This window comes from Pantherophis guttatus, chromosome 8 (genome assembly GCF_059756535.1).
Source record: "Pantherophis guttatus breed Tessera chromosome 8, ASM5975653v1, whole genome shotgun sequence".
Classification (NCBI taxonomy): Eukaryota; Metazoa; Chordata; class Lepidosauria; order Squamata; family Colubridae; genus Pantherophis; species Pantherophis guttatus.
In genome coordinates, this window is record NC_142070.1 from 40,704,467 (window position 1) to 40,729,032 (window position 24,566).

Below are 24,566 nucleotides of genomic sequence, written 5' to 3' on the forward strand. Positions count from 1 at the left end.
AGCAATGGCTTTCTTCAAATCATCAGGTACAAATGCAACCTCACCCACAATCATCCATATGAATGGCATAGGCATTTAATAATTATTATTCAACTTACCTAGCCATTCATAAACAAACTTTAGTTGTATTTTAATATTTCTGCAGTGACTCCATCTACACTTACAGCCTCACCATTTTTCAACTCCTCATACCCTTTACACCTTTTTTATTCAGTTTCCTTAATCACTAACATTTATCTCATTTCCTTCAATTCCATTGTTTAACATATCACTATAATTTCCAGAGAAGGGAATTATAGTCACGAGTCACTTTGGGCACAGTATACCATAAATAATACCAAACTCCAGTTTTACCTCAAATTTGCTCAAGCTATTCTGTACAAGCTAAGATCTCTTTCTAATCTGTAAATTACCTTGCAAAGCAACATACTGCTATATGCATTCCATCACTTAGGAGGAATAAACAACAGACTAACCCATATTTGACATCTATTTTTAAAAAGAATGTAATTCAGAAGATTAATGCAAGACAATTTCTGTATATAGTTTCCATTTTCATTCCAAGTGATGGAGAAAAGCTGGCGTTTTTTTGTCCAAAGAGAAGAACATTTGGTGAATTTGTTCTCACAGATGGGCTGTGATTTTTTTTTCTGTGTGATTATCTTTTCTTTCCTTGAACAATAACTTCTTCAGTGATCTGCATCTTTTGTGTAAAACCCACCCTCTTATAAGATGACAGAAAACAGCCATGATAGAATTCCTTGCCTGGTGATTTTTTCAGATCATGAACCTTCTGCAGTTATGCTGACTGTAGAATGATGGATAGGTGCACAACAGAAAAACAACAACAAATATCCATAGGCAGCTTTGCCACAATAAGTTCAAAGAACCAAGTACTTCAAAACCAAGTATTCCTGAAAAATCTATTTCACAGTTTCAGATCATAAATATATATGTTGAATTATTTCTACATATATTTGAAAGAACTTTTAAAGGACTGCCAAATCTTCATTCAGCCTAAAGAAATTCTAAAATTGTTTCTAAAATAAGAGAAACCTTTTTCACACGAGGATAAAATTTTCAAGAAACAATTTAGAATCAGAATTCTAAACAAGAAGTTTCCTTTTGGCTTCCTTTGCTTTCTGAAGGGAGCTGATGACGTTTCCCCTCAAAATATATTCATGTCTAACTCCCAGAGTGAACTTGCATGGCTGGATCTTGAATCTTTGACCTGTTGACTCTGAAGGTTGGCTCACTATGAGCAAAGAGATTTGCACCCAGATGAGTGTGGTGGGGATTTTGGTCTAATATTTGGGATTTAGGATCTGTTTCTTTATCAGTATTATACACCTCTTGATCCAATAGAAGAAGAAAAATTTCCCTGATGTTACTTTATTCCTGTATGACCTTTAATTAGGAAGAGTTTGAAGATTAAATATGCAGGAGGTGAACTGCAAAGGTTAATTGTCTTTTATCCAACACTGATGATGACAAGCTTTGTGAAAATGACAAGAGTTGGGGAGGCATGCAAAAAGAGGACAAAAGAGAGAAGAGCTGATTGTCTATCAAACTAGTCAGATAGTTGCAACCACATAACACTCTCCTGACTCCAAAGCAAGCTATGAATAAATGCTGCATGCATAATGCTAAAAATATGTCAGTTGCTACTGACTTGTATTCTGTATTATGGAATGACGAACATGTTACTGAAATAAAACCACCTACTTATTTTTACCAGCAAAACAAAAAAAAATCCTCCTAGATGGCACACCAAATCTCGACTTGGCTTGGCTCAGTTTGACTGAAAGAAATAATTCTACATATATCTTTATGATCTGAAACTGTGAGTAGATTTTTCAGGAGTACTTGGTTTTGAAGTAGGTTTTTCAAGACTAAAGAAAAGTGCTGAATCAGCTTTTTGTAGTTTCCTCATTTAACATTCCTTATGCCATATGTTGTACTTCTCAAATACCATCAATCTACTATGTGCCAGAAGAATGTTCAAAACTCTCCATCTGTAGCTAGTTTTGTAATATACTATTCTTAACTATGCAACCATATTTCATCTGGATATTGAAAATTGGACCAAATGATACACAAAAGTGTTAAAACTTGTTAAATAACTTTAAAAAAAAAAACAGATTATTTTTGGCATCTTCTTTTTCTTTTATTTCAGGTGGTGATATGATGATTTCATTTCATTTTTTTATTGGTGCTGATAAGAATGGAATGCCGACCTCTTCTAATATGCACAGAAACCCATGGACCCAAAACTCTTTTTCGATACCTAGTTAAAACCATGCTAGTCTTTTTCTCTGCAGTATTTCCAGCAAAAGCAGTTTCCAGATGTAGGGGCAGCATAGCTCTATCTGTTTCTATAAGGCTGCTAGCTTTGACCTGCTTTATCATATTAAGTAATTGTTGTCAGCAGTGGTATTTCCTTAGATTTATCAAAGGAAGATAATTATTATTCTTGAGGTCCCTAGAGGCAGCAGTTGAGATGATACATGCATCATTCTTTATGAGCTCATGTGGTTCTTATGTAGGTAACTGCCTTGAGTGAAATCAACAATCTATTCTACTTGAAGGGCAGGAGATCTTAGAGAAGTACTGGTGAGCATCTGCAATGTGCCATTTAAGATGTCTATGTGGCTACCATCAGGAAAGAAATATTATCCATTATATTGCCCTGGCCTTGCAATCCTTTTCAGAAGCATTACAATGGGCAATTTGTGGATAGCCTGTGGCTTGGGAGTCCCAACCTCCCAAATCCATTTGTGCATGTTCCAGAGTCTTAGAAATCACACATGCAGTTTGCTCTTCTATCCATTTTCAATGGGAAAAAAACAATGATGGGCAAGTCCCAGTTTAGCTTTCACAATTCAGAATAGTCTTGACAGTGCTTCTTCTGAGCCTTGGCTTTAAAAAAAAAAAAAACCACAGACAGCCTTGCCAACTCACTTTGATGATATCACTGTGTCCAAAGCAGCCCACACAGTGAAAAGCTCATTCCATTGTATTTCTGACTGAAAGTAAGTTTTTTTTTAAGTTGTCCAGTTTTTTTCAATGCTACCATTCTAGATTTGCTCCTGCAGAAAGACAATATTTTACATTTTACTTTAGGCATCATATATGACACTTCACATAGTTTACTCTGAGTTGTATTGATAATATTTTTGAAGGGCAAGACATAAATCTGAACACACCAGCAATATTATAAGCAACAAGAAAATAGTTACTAAGTGTATACAGAATTAATAAAAGGCTATGCAGTTTTGTGTCTCTGTGGTTTTAATCTATTTGCATGACATATTAACACAGAGATAGGTGAAATTTAGTAAAGTGCTCTCCGTGCCATAAATTTCTAAACTTCCAAGAAATATTTAAATGATTATGCATGGGAAAAAGTGGAAATCAGGATGTTCCAAGCATCAAATGTTTTAAAGAAAATATTATAAATCTATAGCAATATATCTAGTATTTGAATGTGTAGCAGCAATTAAATTAACATAGTTAAAATATGAAGGCTTCTTCTGTGTCTCTTTTAAATCTATCAAATCATTATGTGTCCCCCTTCTAAATATTTCAAAGTATAAAATTATGTTAAGTATATTTACATGTGTACAAATATGTTCAGGATCATACAAATTTATTATGCCCTGATGTTCTATATCCTCTTGAAATAAGCACTATCATAATATACATAACAACTAACCAGCATATCTCAATAATCCCATAAATTTTGGAAACAAAATTCTGTACTACTGTACTATAAGGAGTAAAATCTTCTACTCAAATGTCCACTTCATTGCGTTTGTTACTGAATTTATCTTCATATAGATGGGAGGGGAGGGACAAATGGTAGGCTTATGATATTTTCATTTGTTTGAAAGTAATCAGTATATCGTGATACTCAACATAAAAACAAATGTGAATTCCTGCTAATGATTCCAAATTGACATATCACAATGATGCCAAAATGAGAATACATGGGTAATGATATCATTACATAGATCCCACCATTATGATGGAATATGTCCCATTGTGGATTTGAGACACAGATATGCTCAAGTTGTGTTCCAAATTCTGTTATTCTCTGGGAACTGGGCAATGCCCTTGGATAGCACAGTTTAGTTAAGCACTATTAAGTTTTGGTTGCAATATATTTATTTATTTTTAGTGTATGGCACGTGTTAGCCAGGGATTACCAAGGTGGCTGGGCTGGCTCTGTGAAAGGAGTTTTTTCAGGCAGTGTTATCCTTTACCTGGGGGATGCCTGAATGCCAGTAGGCAATCGGGGGAGGCTCCTTTCTTGTCCCTTCCGCAGTTTACTCACTCATGGGAATAGAGCCTCCGAGCTGCCAACCTCAGTGGTATGCAGGCCCAGCATATTACCACGTGAGCCACCTCAGCCCCTTTGGTTGCAAATATATGGTTTTTTTAAAAAAAAACAAGAAAGGATTGTTTCAGGAAATCTCAAATGAATCCTTCGTAGATATATAGTTTAAACAGGTAACTCAAAAGATTAGCCAGATTGACATTGATCCTGATTATTTATTCTGCAAGGGTATGTCATCAGTATTTCATTATATCATTGAAGACTTTGGGATAATTTAGTTCAGGAATTAATGGCTAAAGCCAAAACATTGTGTCCACCTGTAACTTTTGAAATCAACTATAGATATATTTTTCAACTCCATAAATATTTGATATTTAAGCAAACACTGTACAGAATAGTCTTGTCAAATGTCAGACCAAATATGCTGTATGGAAGATTTCAAAGAATTCCCATTTCTCAAAGATGGTATCCCTGTAATGTTCTCGAAATGGTGAATCATATTTTATTCTATTGTGGATTTTGTAAGAGACTTTGGCAGGAAGTAGATGACCTATTTTAAAATCCAAACCTGGAAGAGTACTTCTGTGTATGTAAAAATTTTACTTGCAGATGAACATTCTAAGTTAACAGCGGCAACAGCCAGATTTTTAACACTAGCTATAAAAACAAGGCTTTTAGTAACAAACTATGTAATCTAACAAACTAAATAACCTGTGACCTGTTGAGTCACAGTTTCAGAGACATTTCCTTACCTAAACCGAGAAACAGAACGACCACAGGCGGGCAAAAAAATCAGTGAAAGTAGGAATGACTTCCGAATTGCCCAGTGGAAAGCTGACTGTGAGCATCAGAAATTTCCCTTGCTTTCCCTTCCCTTCTTTTCTGGTCCCATCAGTTGTGTAAGTGGCTGCTGCTGCTAGATGGCTGAGGAAGTGAGGCAGCATGTGGGGGGGAGGCAGAGTACAAGCACTGATTCTCCATTCTGTTTCTCCATTCACTTTCTCCTTTGGCTAGTGAGAAAGTGGCAAGGAGGTTGGGAAGCTGTTAAAGAAAATGAGGATCTTGTGAATTGGCTGGCAATGGCAGCACAGAAGCAGCACTGAAGCAGCAAAAAAAAATCCCCTAATTTCATTTCCTTGGGATGACATTCTGTACTTTATTTATTTATTTGTTTGTTTGTTTATTAAATTTATATGCCGCCCCATTTGAGATACCTTTGTTAACAAAGTTTTGCCCTATAAGGTAACATTTTGCCCAACTGAAAGTTACAAATAGACATAGGAGTTTTAGTAGTATATGGATGAATGAGTTGATGATATCTCTATTATCTACAGTATTTCCCCTGTCTTATATTTTTTTGAACCCTGAAATAAGTGCTTGGTCTTATTGCCATGTGCTCAAAAGCTCAATTGGGCTTATTATCAGGGGATATCTTATTTTGGGAGAAACAGGGTAATACTTAATAAATATTTTATTTGAACTGTGTTATTTAATGCTAAATTCAGGTTACATTTGTAACTTGCTTTGAAGTCTTTTGGCCATAAATAAAATTGATTGATTGAGTCATGTATGTAAGTCACAACATGTAAATGTTTTAATGATATCGTGAATATCTTGTCATTTGCACTCCTTGAGTACTGAGTTGTAGCCTTGATTAATCTTAACATCGGTGTGCTTTGAAACAAAAACACCAGATCTGTCTGAATAAAAGAAGGTAGAGAAAGCCTGACCAGTATGGCTTCTGGAATTCTTTCCAAGTGATTTACCATTAATGACCATAGGGAGAGGCAAGTTTGTTCTGTCTGTTTTTTTTAAAAAGTGCTGTATTTGTATGCATTCCTTCTGTTCTTATGTCACATCTGTGAGTGCGTGTATGTGTTTAATGGGAAACATATTTGCTTTGCCTGGGTCACCTGACCAGAGAGAATAGGATTCTCCAAACAATCAGCCATGTTCCAATCTGCTTTCTAACTGCTCTCTTGTAATGTTGCATTGTGGGACATTTTCCAGGCTGTTTTTCTCTAGAGCCCAGATTGAATCCAGCTCAGTTTTTTTTAGTTTGAGCTTTCTTTGCTAGGCTTTTCCCCCTTACACCAAACTTTAGTCCCTTCAGGTTCCAGAGAGATTGCCCATTCATGGAAAAATGGATAGACAGACTCTTGACCACCATTACATAATTTATTTCCAATATCCCATGGGTTAAAAAATAAAACTACACAATATTTCTATATCTATATACTCTACACACACACACACAATATACATACATGCACACATAAATACATGCATACATATATGATGCATATGAATTAATGATACAAACTAAGAAAGAAAAAAATAGAACCCTAAAGCCTGGATGAATATTTTTTTTTCCTCATTGCTCATTTCAGTTCTGATCTGCTTCATCACAAATCTGTATAAAGACTATCAAAGGGGGGGGGAAGCATCTCCCCTTGTTTAGTTTCCAAGTTTATCTCAACTGACCTTTCCAATACGCCCAGAATTTCTGAAAATATTGCAGCACACAGCCAAAGAGGCACTCAGCAGTGGGCTTTATTCATTCCTTCTCTGAGCTAAGTGCTTAATGAATCTCAAACTTTTAAATGGACTTGGGAAAGAGCTTAACCTAAGCTGTAAGCTTGCAAATAAAAATCTGATATCAGCCAATGTAGAGTCTTATTGCCAAAATACCCAGAAAATTAGATGGCAAGTCAGTTGCACTGTCTTTCCATTGGCTTCAAAGAATAATTTGAAAGAGTTTTTCCCCTTGCATTTCTGAGCCACACTGTTCTCTATATGAGGAAAAGCAGAAGATACTTATTTGGAGGACACGAGGCGACTTGCCAGAATTTTTTCAATAGCAATTTAAAAGTAATAATAACCAAAATAAAATTATGAGAAAACCAAAGTATGGAATTTTTGACTGAAGCTAAGTATATGTCTAGTACATTTTGTAATTCTTGATATAAGACAACCCTCCTTAAGTATTCTTTACCCTTATTTGGTAAATCCTGATGAAGACGATGACTATAGTATTAATGACTTCTAACAAATGCTTGTGACCCCTCCTTAGAGGGCAGATCTTCTTCACAGAGGGAACAAGCATTCTAGTAAAAATGTGTTCATTAAAGCATTGAATATGGAACACAGATGTTCATATAGCATGGGATCATTGATTGCAGCAAATGAAAAATGAAAGTGCTCTTTGAGAGATTCACAGTTGAGAGGAAAGCTAACTTTAGTTATTTCTCTTTCCGCGTTGTGCATAAAATGAGGGTTTGATAAGCAAGTACGATTTGCAACAACATACTTGCCATCTGCAAATGTAACCAGAAACACTTTTTATTATTAAGGGTTAATAAGTAAGCTGTTTTCTTTCTGACCATAAACAGTAGGTCATAAGAGAATTATTATCTAGTTTTCTAAAGTTTTTTTCCCCTCCATCTGACTCTATTCCTTGAATATATAAAGCATCATTGGTTAGTTTGGGCTTTGATTTCAGAATGTTCTTTTTAAAGGGTTTTTAGTAAGGGTTGCTTACACTCTTCAGCAAATTTTAAGACTCTCTTGAGTATGCTGATACATCTCTTTCATTTCCCTTGCGAGTTCCATCCTGATTTTGCTATTGAAGGGAGCAATAATTGCCATAAAATCCACTCTATCCCATTGCTTCTTTTCTTAAAAGGAGAGAGAGTAATATTTTTGGTCTCCTGCTTTCATTACACTTTTTGCTTCTCGGGGGAAGCAAAACCACCTGCAGGATCCTTCACTGCTTATCCCTGGAATAGAAAATCAAAGAACAGAATTTGGAAGGGTGATGTATTTATCCCACCATGATCACCAATCCTCAGGAGAGGGAGAAGGTTAAGAAGTGGGCAATCTGCCACTTTACAAATACTTGTCCATTGCTACTAGGACAGAAAATAGGTTTGCATTTGCAAAAGGGAGGGAGAGAGAATGCTTTCTTCCCCTTCTTTTTGCCTAGTTTTGTTTTGTTTTCAATTTATTCCATGACTGTACCAACTGTAGGCCACTAGAATTATAGTTCCTATTTGCAAACATGTAAGAAGGGGTCTTTGCATCTGACTGCTCTAAGTCCCACTCTGTCCTTACATACAGTATGCTATTTTGTTCCTACCTCTAGCAGAAATGCTGAGGGATATGTTGATATACCCCATGACACAAAGCATCTATACATATGGCCAGGTCTCAGAGCAAATATTTATTTTTAGCCCCAAGTTACCTGTCCTGAGAACTGGCACAATTAATACATAAACAAATAAACATGACTTTTCATTGGTGAAATGCTCTGTAGATGTACTTAGAGAGCTCTTGTTATTGTTATTTTATAGCTCAGGTAGTTTTTCAAAACAAGATACTTTGCATTTTTCGTGGAAAGACAGGTTTAAAGCATTTAAAAATAATAATAAAGTAGTACTTTGGTACTACTCCGCTGAGTCAGCTCCATTTCAGTACAGATGCTGGAAGGAAACAATGTTTCAGCTGTACTCCTATTTGTAGATGACATCAAATCAATGAGAAGACTCCCCAAAGGAATTTCCTTTAATGGGAGAGAAAGTAGTTCAGTGGTAGAGCACTGAATTTCATAAAGATTTCAGGTTCAATCTCTGGCATATCCAGATAGAATACTGTTGCTCTGGAGAAAAGATACTGGATCTATGTCAATAGAACTGGGCCAAATGTAGCAATTGAATCAATTGAACAGGGTTGCTTCCTCTTTTGTCAAACTGGGGGAACAGCATGGCTAATGAGGTTTCTTATTAATGAGGTTTCTCATGTCCAAGTGAGGCACAATGGAGTAATATTACCAACAATATGGTAATGTTGAGTAATGGTAATAAAATATCATTATGCCTTCATGATGATGAAGGCATCACTAAGAGGGCTAACATTAAGAAAAGGGGGGGGGAATCACCCTCTGACTGAAAAAGGTGACAGCTATATAGAGGCAATGAAAATGTCAGTTTCCACATTAGCACTAATGAAAAAAGAGGCTTAAAATAAGATGCCCCGCTATATAATGCCATTTGATAACACTCTGGTATATTTGCATTTGGAAGTTGAAGTGCCTTTCATAACAGACAAAAGATTATTTGGATAGTACTGGTGGTGAGAGGAAATAAAATATAGATCTGTGAAACAATTATATGGCTAAATTAAAAGGAGGCTAAAGAGATTGTGTTCTTCTACTACCGTATCACTGGAGTGGGATGTTTCACTGAATTAAAGTGACAGTTGATTCAGAGCAGATAGAATTTATCTGTATAGAGGACTTGCTTCTCCAACCTATGTTGATGATGATGACTATTGGCTAGAATAGCTTTACATGAAGATCAGGGTAGATCTACTACCTATGTATAGTAGGTTTATCTATTATTATTAGGAGACAGAGCTCTGAAGACTAATCACCAAGTATTATCAGTTACAGGGGTCCATACAATAAATGTTGCTTGTTTGCCTGTGGGCTTAGAGCCATCTAATTCACATTGGACTTGATGGAACTTCAGTCTGATCTACAAATACTCTTTATTATGTCTTTTAAAAATAGAGCCAAGAAATGTATATTATAAAAACTAAACCAGAGGCTCCCACAAGGATAAAACAGTACATCATTCCTCTAATCCATGTGAAGAAATGAGAATTCTGCTTCAGTCCGTCATTTTTTCCTGCTTATAAGGATACATTTCAAAAGCAAAATATGCTGGACATCAACTTTGTTTTACGATTGGAAAGCATTGGATGGATTGAATCATTGTCAGAGCACCACAGAAATTTGTAGTGGGCCACTTTATTTGTAGTGGGCCACTTAATACCACAACCTCTTTATCAATTTGAATTTCAAGTTCTACCAAAAAAAATCCAGAGCTGAACTTTTGCAGACAAAATAGATTTTTTGTTACTGCGCTGACTGCTTGCATAGTAAAGAAAAAGAATTCATACAAAACTAATGCCAGCGTTTCCCTCATCTAACCAATAATATTTTCACCTCAGGTATTCTGATATTATTACTTGTATCTCTAGACATCTCTTGTTGCTGTTGGCATTTTAACTATTTATGTTTCTTTGATTTTTACAGATTGTTTATGTACCTCCTTTGCATATTTACTATTTAGAAAGGAAAAAAAATAACAGCAAGAAATAAAAGAAGTCTAAAAGTTGCTAGTGAAATGAAATATCACTGGTGGCATTAGATTTACTTGCTCCAACTGAAGACATCTTCCAGGTGTCATGTTCCTTCTCTTCAGCCATACAGCTGAAATCTTACATACATTGTAATGCTTACTATCTAGATACCAAGCAATCCCTTGACTGAATAATTTAGGCAGTAACAGGGTTTAATAGTAAAATAATAGTTAAAATGTTGATGATGTCACTCTTGGAATGTTAACCCCAGTAATGTACAGTAATAGAAAGATGGCATATGCAAGTTTTGTCTTCTTCGGTGCCTTGAACTAATTTCTTGCACTTTTAATCCAGCTTGCAGTACAGCCCTGTCCATCTATTTGAAAATGATTTTCACTGTCTTCAGTGAAGCTCACCCCAATATAAGGAGATACAGGATTGCAGTCTTAAAGATTAGTTTCAGAGATGTGAACAAAACTTACAAAATATGTGTGCACAGACTACCATGATTAAATACAGAAAAGTATCATAGATACACCACAGCATCCTCTATGGGTAATTGCTAGAATGCAGGAAACAGTTTCAAGGTACAAAACAGTTTCAAGGTACTTAAACAATCTCTGAATAATGTCCATCTCTAGAAAAGATACTTTAGGCAAAGATCCTCTGATCAAAAAGTAATATGACATTTTAAAAGCAGTTGGAAACCAACCGGTCCATTGTTCTAACCTGTACCAGTATTATTTCCTTCTGGCCTTTGGACAGGCAACAATCCTGTTGACATACACAGCTTAGAGCAGATCCCTTACATTAGTACAGAAACAAACAGGATGGTCCTGCCTGAAAGATGAAATGAGGATGTCTTTAATTTCAAGATAACAGAAACCAGATTCCCTTCCATTCTCCTCTTCTCCTCTCACTTTTCTGCGAGGATAAACTTCACCTTAGCAAATGCTGAGGAAAGCACCCAAAGCAAAGAAGAGCACCAGGAGTCCCTGTCATCCCAGCTGCTGATCTCAAGGTCGCCCACCAAAACATCTGCAAGCATGGCCTTAATTGCAGAGCTGCTCATCAGAAGATTAATGGGAACATCTCTCCCTCCACCTATGCTCTTTAGAAAAAGTGTCTGCTACAGAGGGAAACTGTCAGTGAGACCTAGCCTACTTTGAAATTTCCATATAAGAATCTGTTCCATGAGGAAGGTGGTATTTTCTGCTAAAAGCACCATCCTCACACTGAACTTTAATGTCAAACTTCATAAGGAATCTGTCAAACAGCAAAAGGCTGTCCTTTGCAGGCTGGAAACGCTGCACCCCTCATTTTAAGAACTCATCCTCCAGATTTCAAAATAAAATATACAGAGTCTCTGTATTCAGCAGGGGATGTACAATTTTTAAATGATTATAGCTATCATTGATTCATGGTTGGAGCTTTCAGTAAACCATTTGCTGGCTTCTGAAGACATGTGCAAGGATCAGCCTACAAAAAGTTGGTGTGAGGACACATTAATATTAAAACCAGGAAACATACTATTTGGGTATGACCCACTGACACTTAAATTCCAACTTAACTTTAGAGAAACAAAGAATGGGGGAAGCAGAGAATGAAGAAATCCAGAAAGTAAGATGATTATTCTTTCACAAAGGTTTTAGAATCCTCAAGATGTCAGACCAAGTCATTTGTCTTGATAAAGATTATTTGAATCCCATTGGAGCTCTGAGTCTTTTCCCCCTTTTTACTTCCCTCCCCCTTCGGAGTTTTTACCCTTCTTATTTTTATCATCTGAACCTTTAGATTTGCCTTATACCCCTCAACTTTCTGCTTCATCTCCTGCTCCTTTTCTAACTCCCTTATTCCAACTCCCTTCTCCCTTCCTTCCCCCACTGCCATTTCTGCAGCACGTTCGCTGGCTTCCCTTCTTGCTTGCTTCGATCCCCAAACCCGCTCCGTTTGATGTAGGGAACATGTTCTAAAAATAAGGGAGGGGAGCAGCAGCTTCACCCCGCGCATGCTCGAAGCTCTCCCCCCTTGGTCCTTAAGACGGAACCTAAAAGAAGGAGAAATCTGATGGGGACACTTTTAAAAAAGAAAAGAAAAAAAACCCAAAAAAATCTTCACTCCGCGATCCCCATTCAAAGTTTGACCTGCCCTTCCCTTGTCCCCGAATGGCATCGCGGCGTCTCGAGAAGATCCCAGGGCTGAGCTTGAATGCCCGCTGGATCTTCCTAACGGCCTTGCGTTGCGAGCGCTTGGGAGGAAGGCTGACTTTCGGAAGGAAGCGATCGGCGGAGGGGAACCCCGAGATCCACCCTTCGGGACGGGAAGAAACGACACCGGTTCGCCGCTTCATCCTCCGGAAGAACGCCTTTTCTTGGGAGAGATCCGAGGCGCTGCGCGGTTTTCAAACCGCTAGGCAAGGGGACAGCGAGCGGGAGGAGGGTCGTTCCGTCTCGAAGCGTGGGGGGGGGGATAAAAAGCAGCAGCCTCATAGTTCAACCCAGAGAGAGAGAACCGCCACCTCGCCGCCGGTTCCGCACCTCCCGCGTTCGGAGCCCGAGGCGCTGTCCGAAGTGCTGAAGGCGCTGAATTCCGGAGTCCCTTTAGGATCGCGCCTATTGCCCGCGCAGCCGGAGAGGAAGGAGGGGCGCCCGTGTGGAGCCCGTCCCCCCAGCGCTCTCTTCGCGGTCTCTCCTTCCTCCCACCCCTCACCCCCCATCTTCCCCCCCTCCCCCGCCTTCTCCTCCTCCTGCTTTTCCCGCGGAGGATCGGTGGCCTGAGCGGGCGCGCCTATGGCCGCCACATCCCGATTCCCCCGCCCCCCCCCCCAGCGCCCAGAAAGCGCCTCCAACTCCTTCGGGCCAAGAAACCAAAGGGGAAACCGAGAGGAGGCAAAAAGCCGACCAAGCGCGACCCAGCCGCCCCCTTTCCCTGGCGCGGCCCCGGACCAAGAGCACGTACCTTGAGCTCTTCAATATCCAGATGGGGCGAGCGGTCCATAAACCGAAACTGAAGGAGCCGGAGGCGAGAGGGCGAGCAAAGGCGGGAGGCGCGAGCAGAGCGGCGGCGGCGGAAAACCCCCTCTCGAAGTTGTGCCAATTGCTCGCTGGGGGGGACCCGAATCTCGAATAATAATCACACATCTATTCTAGGCTCTCTGTTTCCAGCCCAAACTCCGCCGTCTCCTCTAAATCCCAGCTGCTCGGCTGAATTTCATTCCCCGGGAATCGCCTCCGTCGCTGCCACAGTCCCAGAGATCGGCGGAGGTTGGCTGAGCAATCCTAGATCCCCTCCGGCGGCCCCTCGGTCCTCTCCTCTCCTCTCCTTTCCGTCCCCTCCCCCGCGCCTGCTTAGATCTCCCTCCCCGATGAAAAGCGACAGGTGATCTTTCCTGCCCACGAGCCGGGGATCCTGTCCTGGAGCGAGGCAAAGGGGCGGAGGGCAGGACGAGGCGAGCCAGCAGAAGGCGGCGAAATCACGCCGGGCAGGCTCAAGGCGAGGGAAGCTTCCGCAAGCGGCCAATCGCTGCCTCCGAAGGCAAAAGGCGGTGCAGCTCCCCGGTCTTCCCTGGACGGCATCAATGCAGCAAAACCGCCAGGCTCCGACCGTCTCCTCCCGCTGAAGAGCGCGAGCGTCTGGGCACCCCCGGCGCAAGGTGTCGGAGCCTCCCCCCCTGCCAGCTTAAGGCAGCGGCGGCGTCCACGTTTCCCGGCCGGAGCGACACGGATCCAAGTCCTGCAGAGACTCTCTTCTGGATTCTGGATTGCTTTTTTTTTTTTTGGTTCCAGGATAAGCAACCCAACCGCTGGAGCGGGAGAGGGAGAGAGAGAGAGCGAAGGAGGGGAAAGGAGGGGAAGAGAGAAGGGGAGGGGCGGAGGAGGAGGAGGTGAAGGAAGAGGAGGAGGAGGAGGAGGAGGAGGAGGAGGAGGAGGAGGAGAGGAGGAGGAGGAGGAGGAGGAGGAGGAGGGGGGGAGGAAGGAAAGAGAAAGAGAAGAAGAAGAAGAAGAAGAAGAAGAAGAAGAAGAAGAAGAAGAAGAAGAAGAAGAAGAAGAAGAAGAGGAGGAGGAGGAGGAGGAGGAGGAGGAGGAGGAGGAGGAGGAGGAGGAGGAGGAGGAGGAGGAGGAGGAGGAGGGGAAGGAAAGAGAAGAAGAGGAGGAGGAGGAGAAGGAGGAGAGGAAGGAAAAAGAAAGAGAAAGAAAGAAAGAAAGAAAGAAAGAAAGAAAGAAAGAAAGAAAGAAAGAAAGAAAGAAAGAAAGAAAGAAAGAAAGAAAGAAAAAGAAAGAAAAAGAGTCTGCTGGGACGGGTTCCGAGGGGGGATTTCTTGCCCGACAAGCAAGAGCGGCGACGGGGGGGGGGGAGACTTCCCTCTCTCTCTCCCTCCCCTTCTCTGTTTTACTGTCCTTCACCACCAGGTGACCGACTTCACTTGGCGCCTCTCAGGGCCAGCTCGCAGGGGATCTCTCGCCTCTCTCAAAAAGCAACATTTCCTTTTCCCACAAAAGCTCCTTTCCTCCCCCCTCCCCACCGCGCCGTCGGGTCCTAATTCCCGTCGCAGAAAAGCTACTTCGGAGCCTTCGCGGAAGGAAACTCATTAGGGTTTCCTTTGGCGGCGGAGCGGGCAGGAGGACAGGCGAAGAAGCTCAGTGGCTTCCTTCCTTTGGAGTTGTCCTGCAGAGCAAGTTTTGGCTCTGCGCTGTAGGAGAAGGCAAGAATGAGAGGGAGAGAGAGAGGGAGAGAGAGAGGGAGGGAGGGAGAGGGGGAGGGGTAGTGTTTCAATAACATTTGTTACTTTGAAAAAGGGGTCAATAGCACTATGATTAGCACCAGCCACTTTGTGGATGTAGATATGTGCTGGTCATTCATGGTTGAAATTCAAAATATTTATTAGTTTTGTTATCATAGCAATTTCCCCTTCTATTCCCTTTCATCTGAGAGCTCCCTTCAGCACTCAGAACAATATCTGTTTAGTAGATTTAATTGATTGTCTTGCCTTGATTGTCCAATGGCAATGAAGACCTGGGCCCTGAAGAAATGGTATGAATATAAAACAATGTTGCTACTGGGGACTGAACTGAGGAGGTCCCTGTTATTCTCAATTATTTGGCCACACCACAAAAGCTTTTTCTTCACATTAGCATCTTTAGCTAGTTTCACTCTATTTGTAACAGGATTTCTGTATTGTAGGATTTACCTATGATTGGATGCTTACTCATGTTGGCACCTACAGAGTACAATAAAATTTAAGAAGGATGGAGCAAAACATTTCAACTGAAGTTCCAACTGAACCATTTTGTCTTCTGTCAAGCATCTTGCTGAAATCATGTTCTCACTTGCATTTAACCATGGCACAAATATGTTCTAGCAACATTTTTTTTTTCTGTTTTGCCTCCAGCTATTGCTTTTCATCTTGTCCTTGACCTATGAGTGAGGCCACCATAAATTGTTTTCCTTACCTATACTAAGATTCAGCAGGTACTGTTTTCTCCTTTATACAAGCACCATCTTAGATAGCCTCAAGCTGTACAAAAGCTGTGAGACCATTATCTTGGTGGGAAGTCTAAAACGATTGGCAATGTCTAGGAACAGAGACAACAGAGACAGGAAGAGGTTGACAAAAGGAGCCGCAAGTTTCATGACAAAAGGTGTTTTTGTAGACTTAAGGCTGAATGAAGAACATGTCAGTTCAGCCTGGGCTAACTTCTATAAGACATATGCTGTCTATGGTTCTGTGCGGGACAAGAATCCTGATGGAGCAATTACTCAGTGAGCACTTTTGGGCAAACTCCCTCCATTCCACCAAGTGTTGTATGTAGTTGTTTAGTAATTTATTTTTTAAAAAGTACAATATAACAACAAGTCTGGTGATCAGGAATTCTTCAAAATTAGTATTTATCTTTTGGTTTCATCATGTGGTTGAGTTTTTGGGAGGTAAAATTGCTACTTGTCATTCATGGCCCCCATTCCAGTGGTTGTATAATAATACTTTTTCAAAATTCTCAAGCTCACTATTGCCTGTATTAGCCTGAAAAGTGAACCATTACAGTAAAGAAATGTGTGTCAACAGTTTGTTCAGAAAGGGAACATATTTCCCCAAGGAGATAGTGGTAATTGTGATGGTTATGATGGTGCTTCTTAGAAGTTTATCACTCAGTATTGTGTATACCAAGTGCCAAAGATCTCCAGGATTTCAGACAAGGTTCTTTCACAGCTCAGTCTCTGGGGATTTAACTTCAGGATTTCTACTTATAGGCTCATTCTTCATAATACATCACTCAACAGAGAGAAGCATTTTAGGATTAAACTATGGAGCTATTTGTGCTCTTGCCCCCCAGTAAGATTCCACAGTTCTTATTTTCTTTAAATTCTCTAAAATTATAATTAACATGTTGAATGTTGGCCAGGGAGATCCATGATCCGTATTAGATGATGAACTGCACTAGGCAACTTTGTACCTCTCAGTCCATTGTCCCTTCCTGTGCACGGCAGAATCGTTATGAACGTAGGAATGTATGTATCTATGTATGTATGTATGTATGTATGTATGTATGTATGTATGAATGAATGAATGAATGAATATTATTTGGAAGATCTGTGCCAATCCTCAAATAAGTGCTTTGCTTTTATCAGCTCTTATGTGCCCCTTTCAAGCTATTCCATGAAGCCAAACAGTAGAGACTAACTATGGAAGGTGTCAGGGCTGAGCCTTAATGAAGCAGCTGTTTTGCTGACCTTCAGGGGTCATGTGTGGACTCAAATTACTTCCAGTGTATTGAAACAAGGATTAATGATGTAATCAAACAGTGGCAAAATGGAGTTTTCCTGATCAGAATACTTCCCTCTCTGATTTTAAAATACAGTATTCATTGCTAGTTTGTAAGGAAGAGCTGATTGATAATGTGTTAAGTGTTCTTGTAGTGATTTCATATAGTCTTCATCATAACATCAGACCAACAATCAAGTAAACAATAGCCCAATCAAGAAACTGCCAAAGAAGCCAATAGCAAACAGCCCAACCAAAGAATCTCTAAGACCAACACTGAGAGGGAAACCATCAGAATATTGATATAAACTGACAGCAAACTGCACTCCTTACTAGCATTGATGTTACCTAGTTTGTGTAATGAAATGTCTACAAGGAAACAAACAAGCTAAGAGAGCACCAAGGATCCATCGATAGGCCTTATCATATTAAACTAGGTCTCTGAGTTACCCAGAAATGAGTAATTGCTGAAAATCAAAGGTGACATTCCTATCATTTTAAAATTTTTAAAAAAACCCCACCATAAAAATTATTGTGTAAATGTTAGACTAGATACATTTTTAAAAAACCCACAGACACCTCATTTTTAATGAAATTCCTTCTGGGTGTGACATGGCCCTTTCCTTTAGATGAACATTTCAGCCAATATATTAATTGGCCCTTCTTACAAATTACATGTAATTCTATTATCCAAAAGACTGCCTGTCTCTGATCTAAAAGACCTTTCTTGATACAAGAATTGAAATAATCACATGATTATGTGAAATAATCACAGCTCTTGGAAGTGTGGCCCTTTCTTTAGAGATGGCGTGTCACTCGGGTCAAATATGTGTTTTGGAAATGGAAAATTCTACATTGTATTCCTGACATATTCAAGGAAGATTTTCTATATAAACCAATGCTTTTGAAGCTCTATATTGCCTGCGGTTTAGAAATGTCAAACAACTACAATGCTTTGTATTGCTGTTTTTTTTTTCAAAAAGTGGTAAAATATGTGTATTGTTCAAAACAAATCCCTTTCTAAAGTTTATTAAAACGTTTATTCCATGCTTTTAGAAGCATTTTCTATGAGTAGGGTATATACTGTGAATCAAGGTGCACTACACAATAATTTTTGAAGTCCACATCTGACTGTCAAATACTTTGTGGAGTGATGTTCCAGGAAATAAGCGACACTAGAAGTTTTTTCATGTATTTAATTTTAATTAAGTGCAAATTAAAGTTCATATAGTCAACATGTCTGCTATGTATTTAAGAATACTCTCCTTCCCTCACTTTGAAAATTACAGTTCGGTATCTATTTGGGGAACCACTACTTTGGGAACAACAGTTAAATTTGGGGGCCACAGAAGGTCGCAGGGCCCCCAAATTTGTAATTGTATACCCCCCTGCCATACAGATTTTCATGCATAAATTCCTTAGAGCAAAACAAATTCAGAGACAAAGAGGTTAGGATAAAAGTGAAGCAGTTTGAACCACTCTGCTCAAAGGGGAAATTCTGTTTTTGTTCATTTTTTTTATTGCACACATACAAATGATTAGGAAAGAGTTGGAGTTTAAGAACAGATTGCATGGACTGAAATTATGAAAGATCACTCAAGAAGATCAGCTAAATTTAACCACCAGTTCCAGTTAAACTTTTTAAAAAGATTTCTTATTTTGAAAAGCGATATTGCAAAGGATCTAAAAATATTGAAAGAACATTTGATAAAAATGCAATGATAGCTAAAATTCCTCTCTAAAAGGTATTTACAACTCCTAATAAAATCACTTCTCCCTCATCTACATGGCTGGGGGTTTTCCTTTATAATGAGCTTTTAGTGAAATACATCATATCCAAGCCGGCAAATGGAAAAGCCATTTGAACATCTAAAGTCAGTTTGAAACTTTGGAAGCAACTATTTTTTTTTTCAATCTACTCTGGACAAATGCTATTTCCACCATGGAGTACTTTGCTTGATAATTTAATTTTGATCTAAATGGATTTCTTAATAGAAGAGATTTGCTGAATCATACTGAAGGGACATCCACTTGAGTTTGAAAGCAGCTCTGGTTCTCTGTGATACCTGAGATTGAATGCATTTCAGAGCTAAATAAATTTACTTCTGCCTCAGTTGTAGCATTTTGAAAGTGATATTAAAACGACTGCTCCTTTTAAACTATTAAGGGTCTATGGAATTTTTCAACAGTCTGTTTACCCAACTGCAGGGAATTCTTCCTCAAGATGCCTTCATATCAGTGGTGAAATCCAAATTTTTTTACTACCGGTTTTGTGGGCATGGCTTTGTGGGCATGGTGTGGCTTGGTAGGCGTGGCTGGGGAAGGATACTGCAAAATCTCCATTCCCACCCCACTCTGCAGCCAGCCAGAAGTGGTATTTGCCAGTTCTCCAAACTACTCAAAATTTCCACTACCGGTTCTCCAGAATCTGGCAGAATCTGCTGGATTTCACCCCTGCTTCATATGCCATAATCGGAGTCTTTCCAAGGAATTGTGACTTCATGGCTGTTCAGCATTCTCACATTGCTTGGATTATTATTATTGAAATTGCTTCATTTTTTTTTTTTGCAAACCATCAGATAAATGCACATAATATGAAGTCAAAATATGAAATTGGAAGGAAGGAATGAAGCAATCTATTTCATGCCCACTCTAGTTGGAGCAGGGAATTACCAGATGTTACCTCTATAACTATCTAGTTTGGTTCTGCAACCCAACAAGACAGACACAGACTTCAGAGGATAATTAGAACTGCAGAAAAAATAATTACTACCAACCTGCCTTCCATTGAGGACCTGTATACTACACAAGTCAAAAAGAGGGCTGTGAAAATATTTACAGATCCCTCGCATCCTGGACATAAACTGTTTCAATCCTACCCTCAAAATGACGCTATAGAGCACTGCACACCAAGACTACATACAAGAACAGTTTTTCCCCAAATGCCATCACTCTGCTAAACAAATAATTCCCTCAACACTGTCAAACTATTCATTAAGGCTGCATTACTATTACTATTAGTCTTCTCATCATTCCTATCACCCATCTCCTCCCACTTATGAGTGCATGAGTGTAATTTTGTTGGTTGTATAATTACGATTTATATTGATATTGATTGTTTCCTAGTATGATCTGATTGCTTATTTCTACTCTATGACTATCATTAAGTGTTGTACCTTATGATTCTTGAAGAATGTATCTTGTCTTTTTATATACACTGAGAGCATATGGACCAAAGGCAAATTCCTTGTGTGTCCAATCACACTTGGCCAATAAAGAATTCTAGTCTATTCTGTTCTCTATGTTTATTTCAGCAGACACATGGCACCTTGGGGATGGGGTATTGTTTTATATTTATATATGTATTTTATTTTCAGGGTAGTTTTTTATTTTCAGCGTATGAGGTCCATGAAAGGAAAGATGATCTTCCAAATCCTTTTGAGAAATCAGGGAAGAAAAACAATGGCATTGTAAAAATGTTTCCAGGCTTCGTACGCATTACTAGTAATGGCCAATTAGAGGAAAATTCAAGAAGGCAGAGAAACCACATCTCCACTCTCTCCATCCCATTCTTTGGGGTCCTGGACCTAGATATGAAATTTCACCAAGAGACTTTTAGAAAATTGTGTTCCTCTCTTGGCTAATGGGGAATACTGTCCATTGTAAGCCTTATAGAATTTCTCTGCCTCTTGAAGAAATTAAATAGAAAATATTACCCTCCTTTTCTTTTGCTCTAAAATAGAACATAATATTTTGGAAGGCTATTTCAGGCAGTTCTACATTAGTTTGGTTTATAACTGATGTTGACATTAATGATTCTTTAGTTATTTAATTAAAAAAATTAGTTATGATAAAATATATGGTTCAATTAAAAAGCCTACACTCATTAGGGAATCTGTGGGGCCATAATTAATTGTTGATTTCTTAAAGCAGCTAAATGTATGGCTCACAAAAAGCCCTTTTAAAAGAATAAGGAGATTCTTCAGCTTAGCTTTTGGTCAGGCTGCCTTATTAGTTGAAGAAATCTTTGAGAAGTAAAATCACTCTGTATCTGGCAGTAGCATATCTCTGAGGAGCAACAGTTTGTCATGGAAGCTACTGCTACTCTTTCAAATGCATAAATAATTTCTCTATTCAGCGGTACGGATTGAGGACATAATCAAGTCTTAGTGCTGAAGGGAAATATTTCTCAGAAATGGAGCCTGGAATGGGGCCATTTTCCTTAATCTATCTGAAACATTGTGCTGTAACTCTTACAAGAGAGCTGCTATACTTTTTCCATGTTCCTCTCTGATTCTTATCCACACTGAAGATTTCTTTAAACACCTCAAGGCAGACAAATGTTTGTACAGACATTTTCAGCTTATGCTAATTTTCATGAATCCACATCTCACCAGTGAGCAAGATGGTTCAATGAGACAAATGGGACAATCTATATTGTCCACAAGATGTCCGCACATTGTTCAGGAATATAATGATAAATTATCAAGATAATTATAAAGTCTCTCTTCTTTGAAAGAAGTCCCTCAGCTTGGATCACAGAGCTTAATGTAACAGAAGATGTTCCACCTGCACAATTTATTAAGGAATCAGATATAGGAATTTCCGGAAAGAAGCATCACATGAGCTAATGAAACAAAAATGCATCAGGGAAAAGACCAACCAGATAATATAACTGAAATCATTCTTACCCTAATATGTGGTGTTTTGTATCAATGGAACTTAGAACCAAAAAGGACAATGAAACGAGGAAGGTTGGAGTTATAAATTCTATGTTTGATTTTGAGATAGGTAAACCTCTAAAATATTACAGAAAAGTTTTGAAAAACCAATATATGAATTCCACAAATCAGAAGTATTACTTTTGCTTCTGTAAAGTATACAGAATACTTTATAATTTAAGAAAATGGTATGTCAAGTTATTTGTTCATAAATAACTTCAAATATAAAGTATAAACAACTAAGTAAAAGCTAGCTTAGGAAATAATGAAGATTTGGTCCAATCTCAGACCGGTCCACCTTACTTTACAGAAGTACACTATAGATAGATCTGTTAGTAGAAGTACCAATATAGTGCCAGGCTTGAGGTAGCAAGGTGTTAATTATCTGTATGTATATTAAATTTCTCTTTGTGATTCTTGAATAACATTGTGTTTATTTTAAAACTGAAAATATAGAGTCTTAGTAAAAAGGATGATGATTACTCTCCTCCAATATAATTTAAACATAAATGGTGTGTATTTAAGACCCCAGAAAGTTTTAAGTCTTCAAATAAGCTAATGGTGCAACTAAAACAGATACAAACAAAATAATTTATGCAAACATGTGAAGACAGCAAATGTATAGACAGATCACTTGCTCCATTTCTATGTTCAAATATTTATCAGCCAACTTCTTCAGGTTCTAATCTCAGATCTCACAATAACATGAAGATTTCCTTCCTTCCTTCCTTCCTTCCTTCCTTCCTTCCTTCCTTCCTTCCTTCCTTCCTTCCTCCCTCCCTCCCTCCCTCCCCCCATCCCCCCATCCCTCCCTTCCTTCCATCCATTCATCCATTCATCCATTCATTCCTATTCTGGATTTCCCAGCCTTATTTTCACTGACTGAATCCAGATTCTACAGTAATACTAAAAATATAGGAGAGAAAAAGTTCTTGCTATTTCTTATGTAACATGCAAAACCTTACAGGTATGCAGAATATGCTCTCTCCTCCTACCCCTTGCTAAATAAAATAGTGCCAAATCATGACATTATCTTCCCGAAGGAGGTGGGAATGAGTCTGACTCCTAATCAATCTGCTTGTGTCTTTCTGTGTATGTATCTTTGAGTCAATGTTGGATGAGCATATATGATTCTGAACTTTAGTCAGTACGCTTATAATGTAATCCCACACCTTCTAAATTTAATTGTTCTATTCCTGAATGAAACGGAAATACTTTGGCCACTTAAGGATTCACTGGAGAAGAGCCTAATGCTGGGAACGACTGAGTGCAAAAGAAGAAGGGGACGACAGAGAACGAGGTGGCTGGATGGAGTCACTGAAACCGTCGGCATGAGCTTAAATGGTCTCCGGGGGGGGGTAGAGGACAGGAAGGCCTGGAGGAAAGTTGTCCATGGGGTCGCAATGGGTCAGACATGATTTCGCAACTAACAACAACAATTCCTGAATAGACATGGACATAAATTTAGTTTTACTTATTTTGGGATAGAACAGCATAAAATTAATACAATTATTTAACTAACAGTAACTTTATAATTAATTAACAAATGGGCCATATCAAAATATAGAATATAAAAAAACCAGAAAGTTAATAAAACTGTATGCAAATTTGGAATAAAAGAAACAGATTAAATAAAAAGAATATTGTGAATTATGTTTCTATTTCATGCCTGCAATTTATCCCAATCAGACCCACATTTGTAAATCTCAACTGAATTATTATATTTAAATAAAGGACTACATGTGATTTTTTTTTTAAAAAAGTTATTATTTTTAAAACAGAAACATAAAACATATCTTTTCAAAACGAAGCTTTTGCTCCGGTCACAAATTAATACCAATCACTAACAAATCTTAATTTTCAATTAACATAACTTAATATTTTACACAAATATTTCCCTCAAATCTATCTATTTAACTATGCCATTATCCCCAAAAACCCGTTACTTAAATCTTAAATCCTAACCAATTATCATTGTTCACATTATTTTTGCTGTAAGCCGCCCAGAGTCCCTTGGGAGTTGGGCGGCATAGAAATGCGATAAATTAAATTAAATTAAATTCCATTTTTTTCTTTCATTTGCTTAGATGGATATATTTTAACAATGTAAGTCATACAATTATGATAAACATTCTTAAAGTATTTAATTTCAACATCCTCATTTTATTTTTACTATTAAACTCCAAATTTATACTCTTTATTACTATTATTAAACCTAACTTATTCATTTTATTTTAACTATCACTCTTAACATACACCTCCTCATTTTAATTATCCCACCTCATTTTATATTTTACTAAAAAAAAACAACAACAATGTTGTTATCTTTATCTTTGTTGTTAAACCAATCTTTTTTATTTCTTGGCTGTTAAACACAGCATAACCATTTTGTTTTTGGCTGTTGAACACAGCATACCAATTTTTATTTTTTGGCCGTTACACGGCATATTCAATTTTGTTTTGGCTGTTACACAGCATATCCATTTGGCTGTTTGGCTGTTCAACACAGCATATTCAATTTTGTTTTCTGGCTGTTACACAGCATATCAATTTTAACTTTTTAAAATGTTAAAATTGTTAAGCACAGCATATTCATAGTTGGTTT

The 24,566-nt window shown here is 38.5% G+C and overlaps 1 protein-coding gene across 1 annotated transcript in view; it reads right to left on the reverse strand.

The window, feature by feature from the left end:
- Positions 1-14,282, reverse strand: part of SGCZ (sarcoglycan zeta) — a 579,653-nt gene extending 565,371 nt beyond the window's left edge. Inside the window, exon 1 of the mRNA XM_034442790.3 lies at positions 13,442-14,282. Coding sequence (XP_034298681.1) covers positions 13,442-13,480 — 39 coding nt within the window. The 5' untranslated portion in view covers positions 13,481-14,282. The remainder of the gene's footprint in view (positions 1-13,441) is intronic.
- Between the last annotated feature and the right edge of the window lie 10,284 nt (positions 14,283-24,566).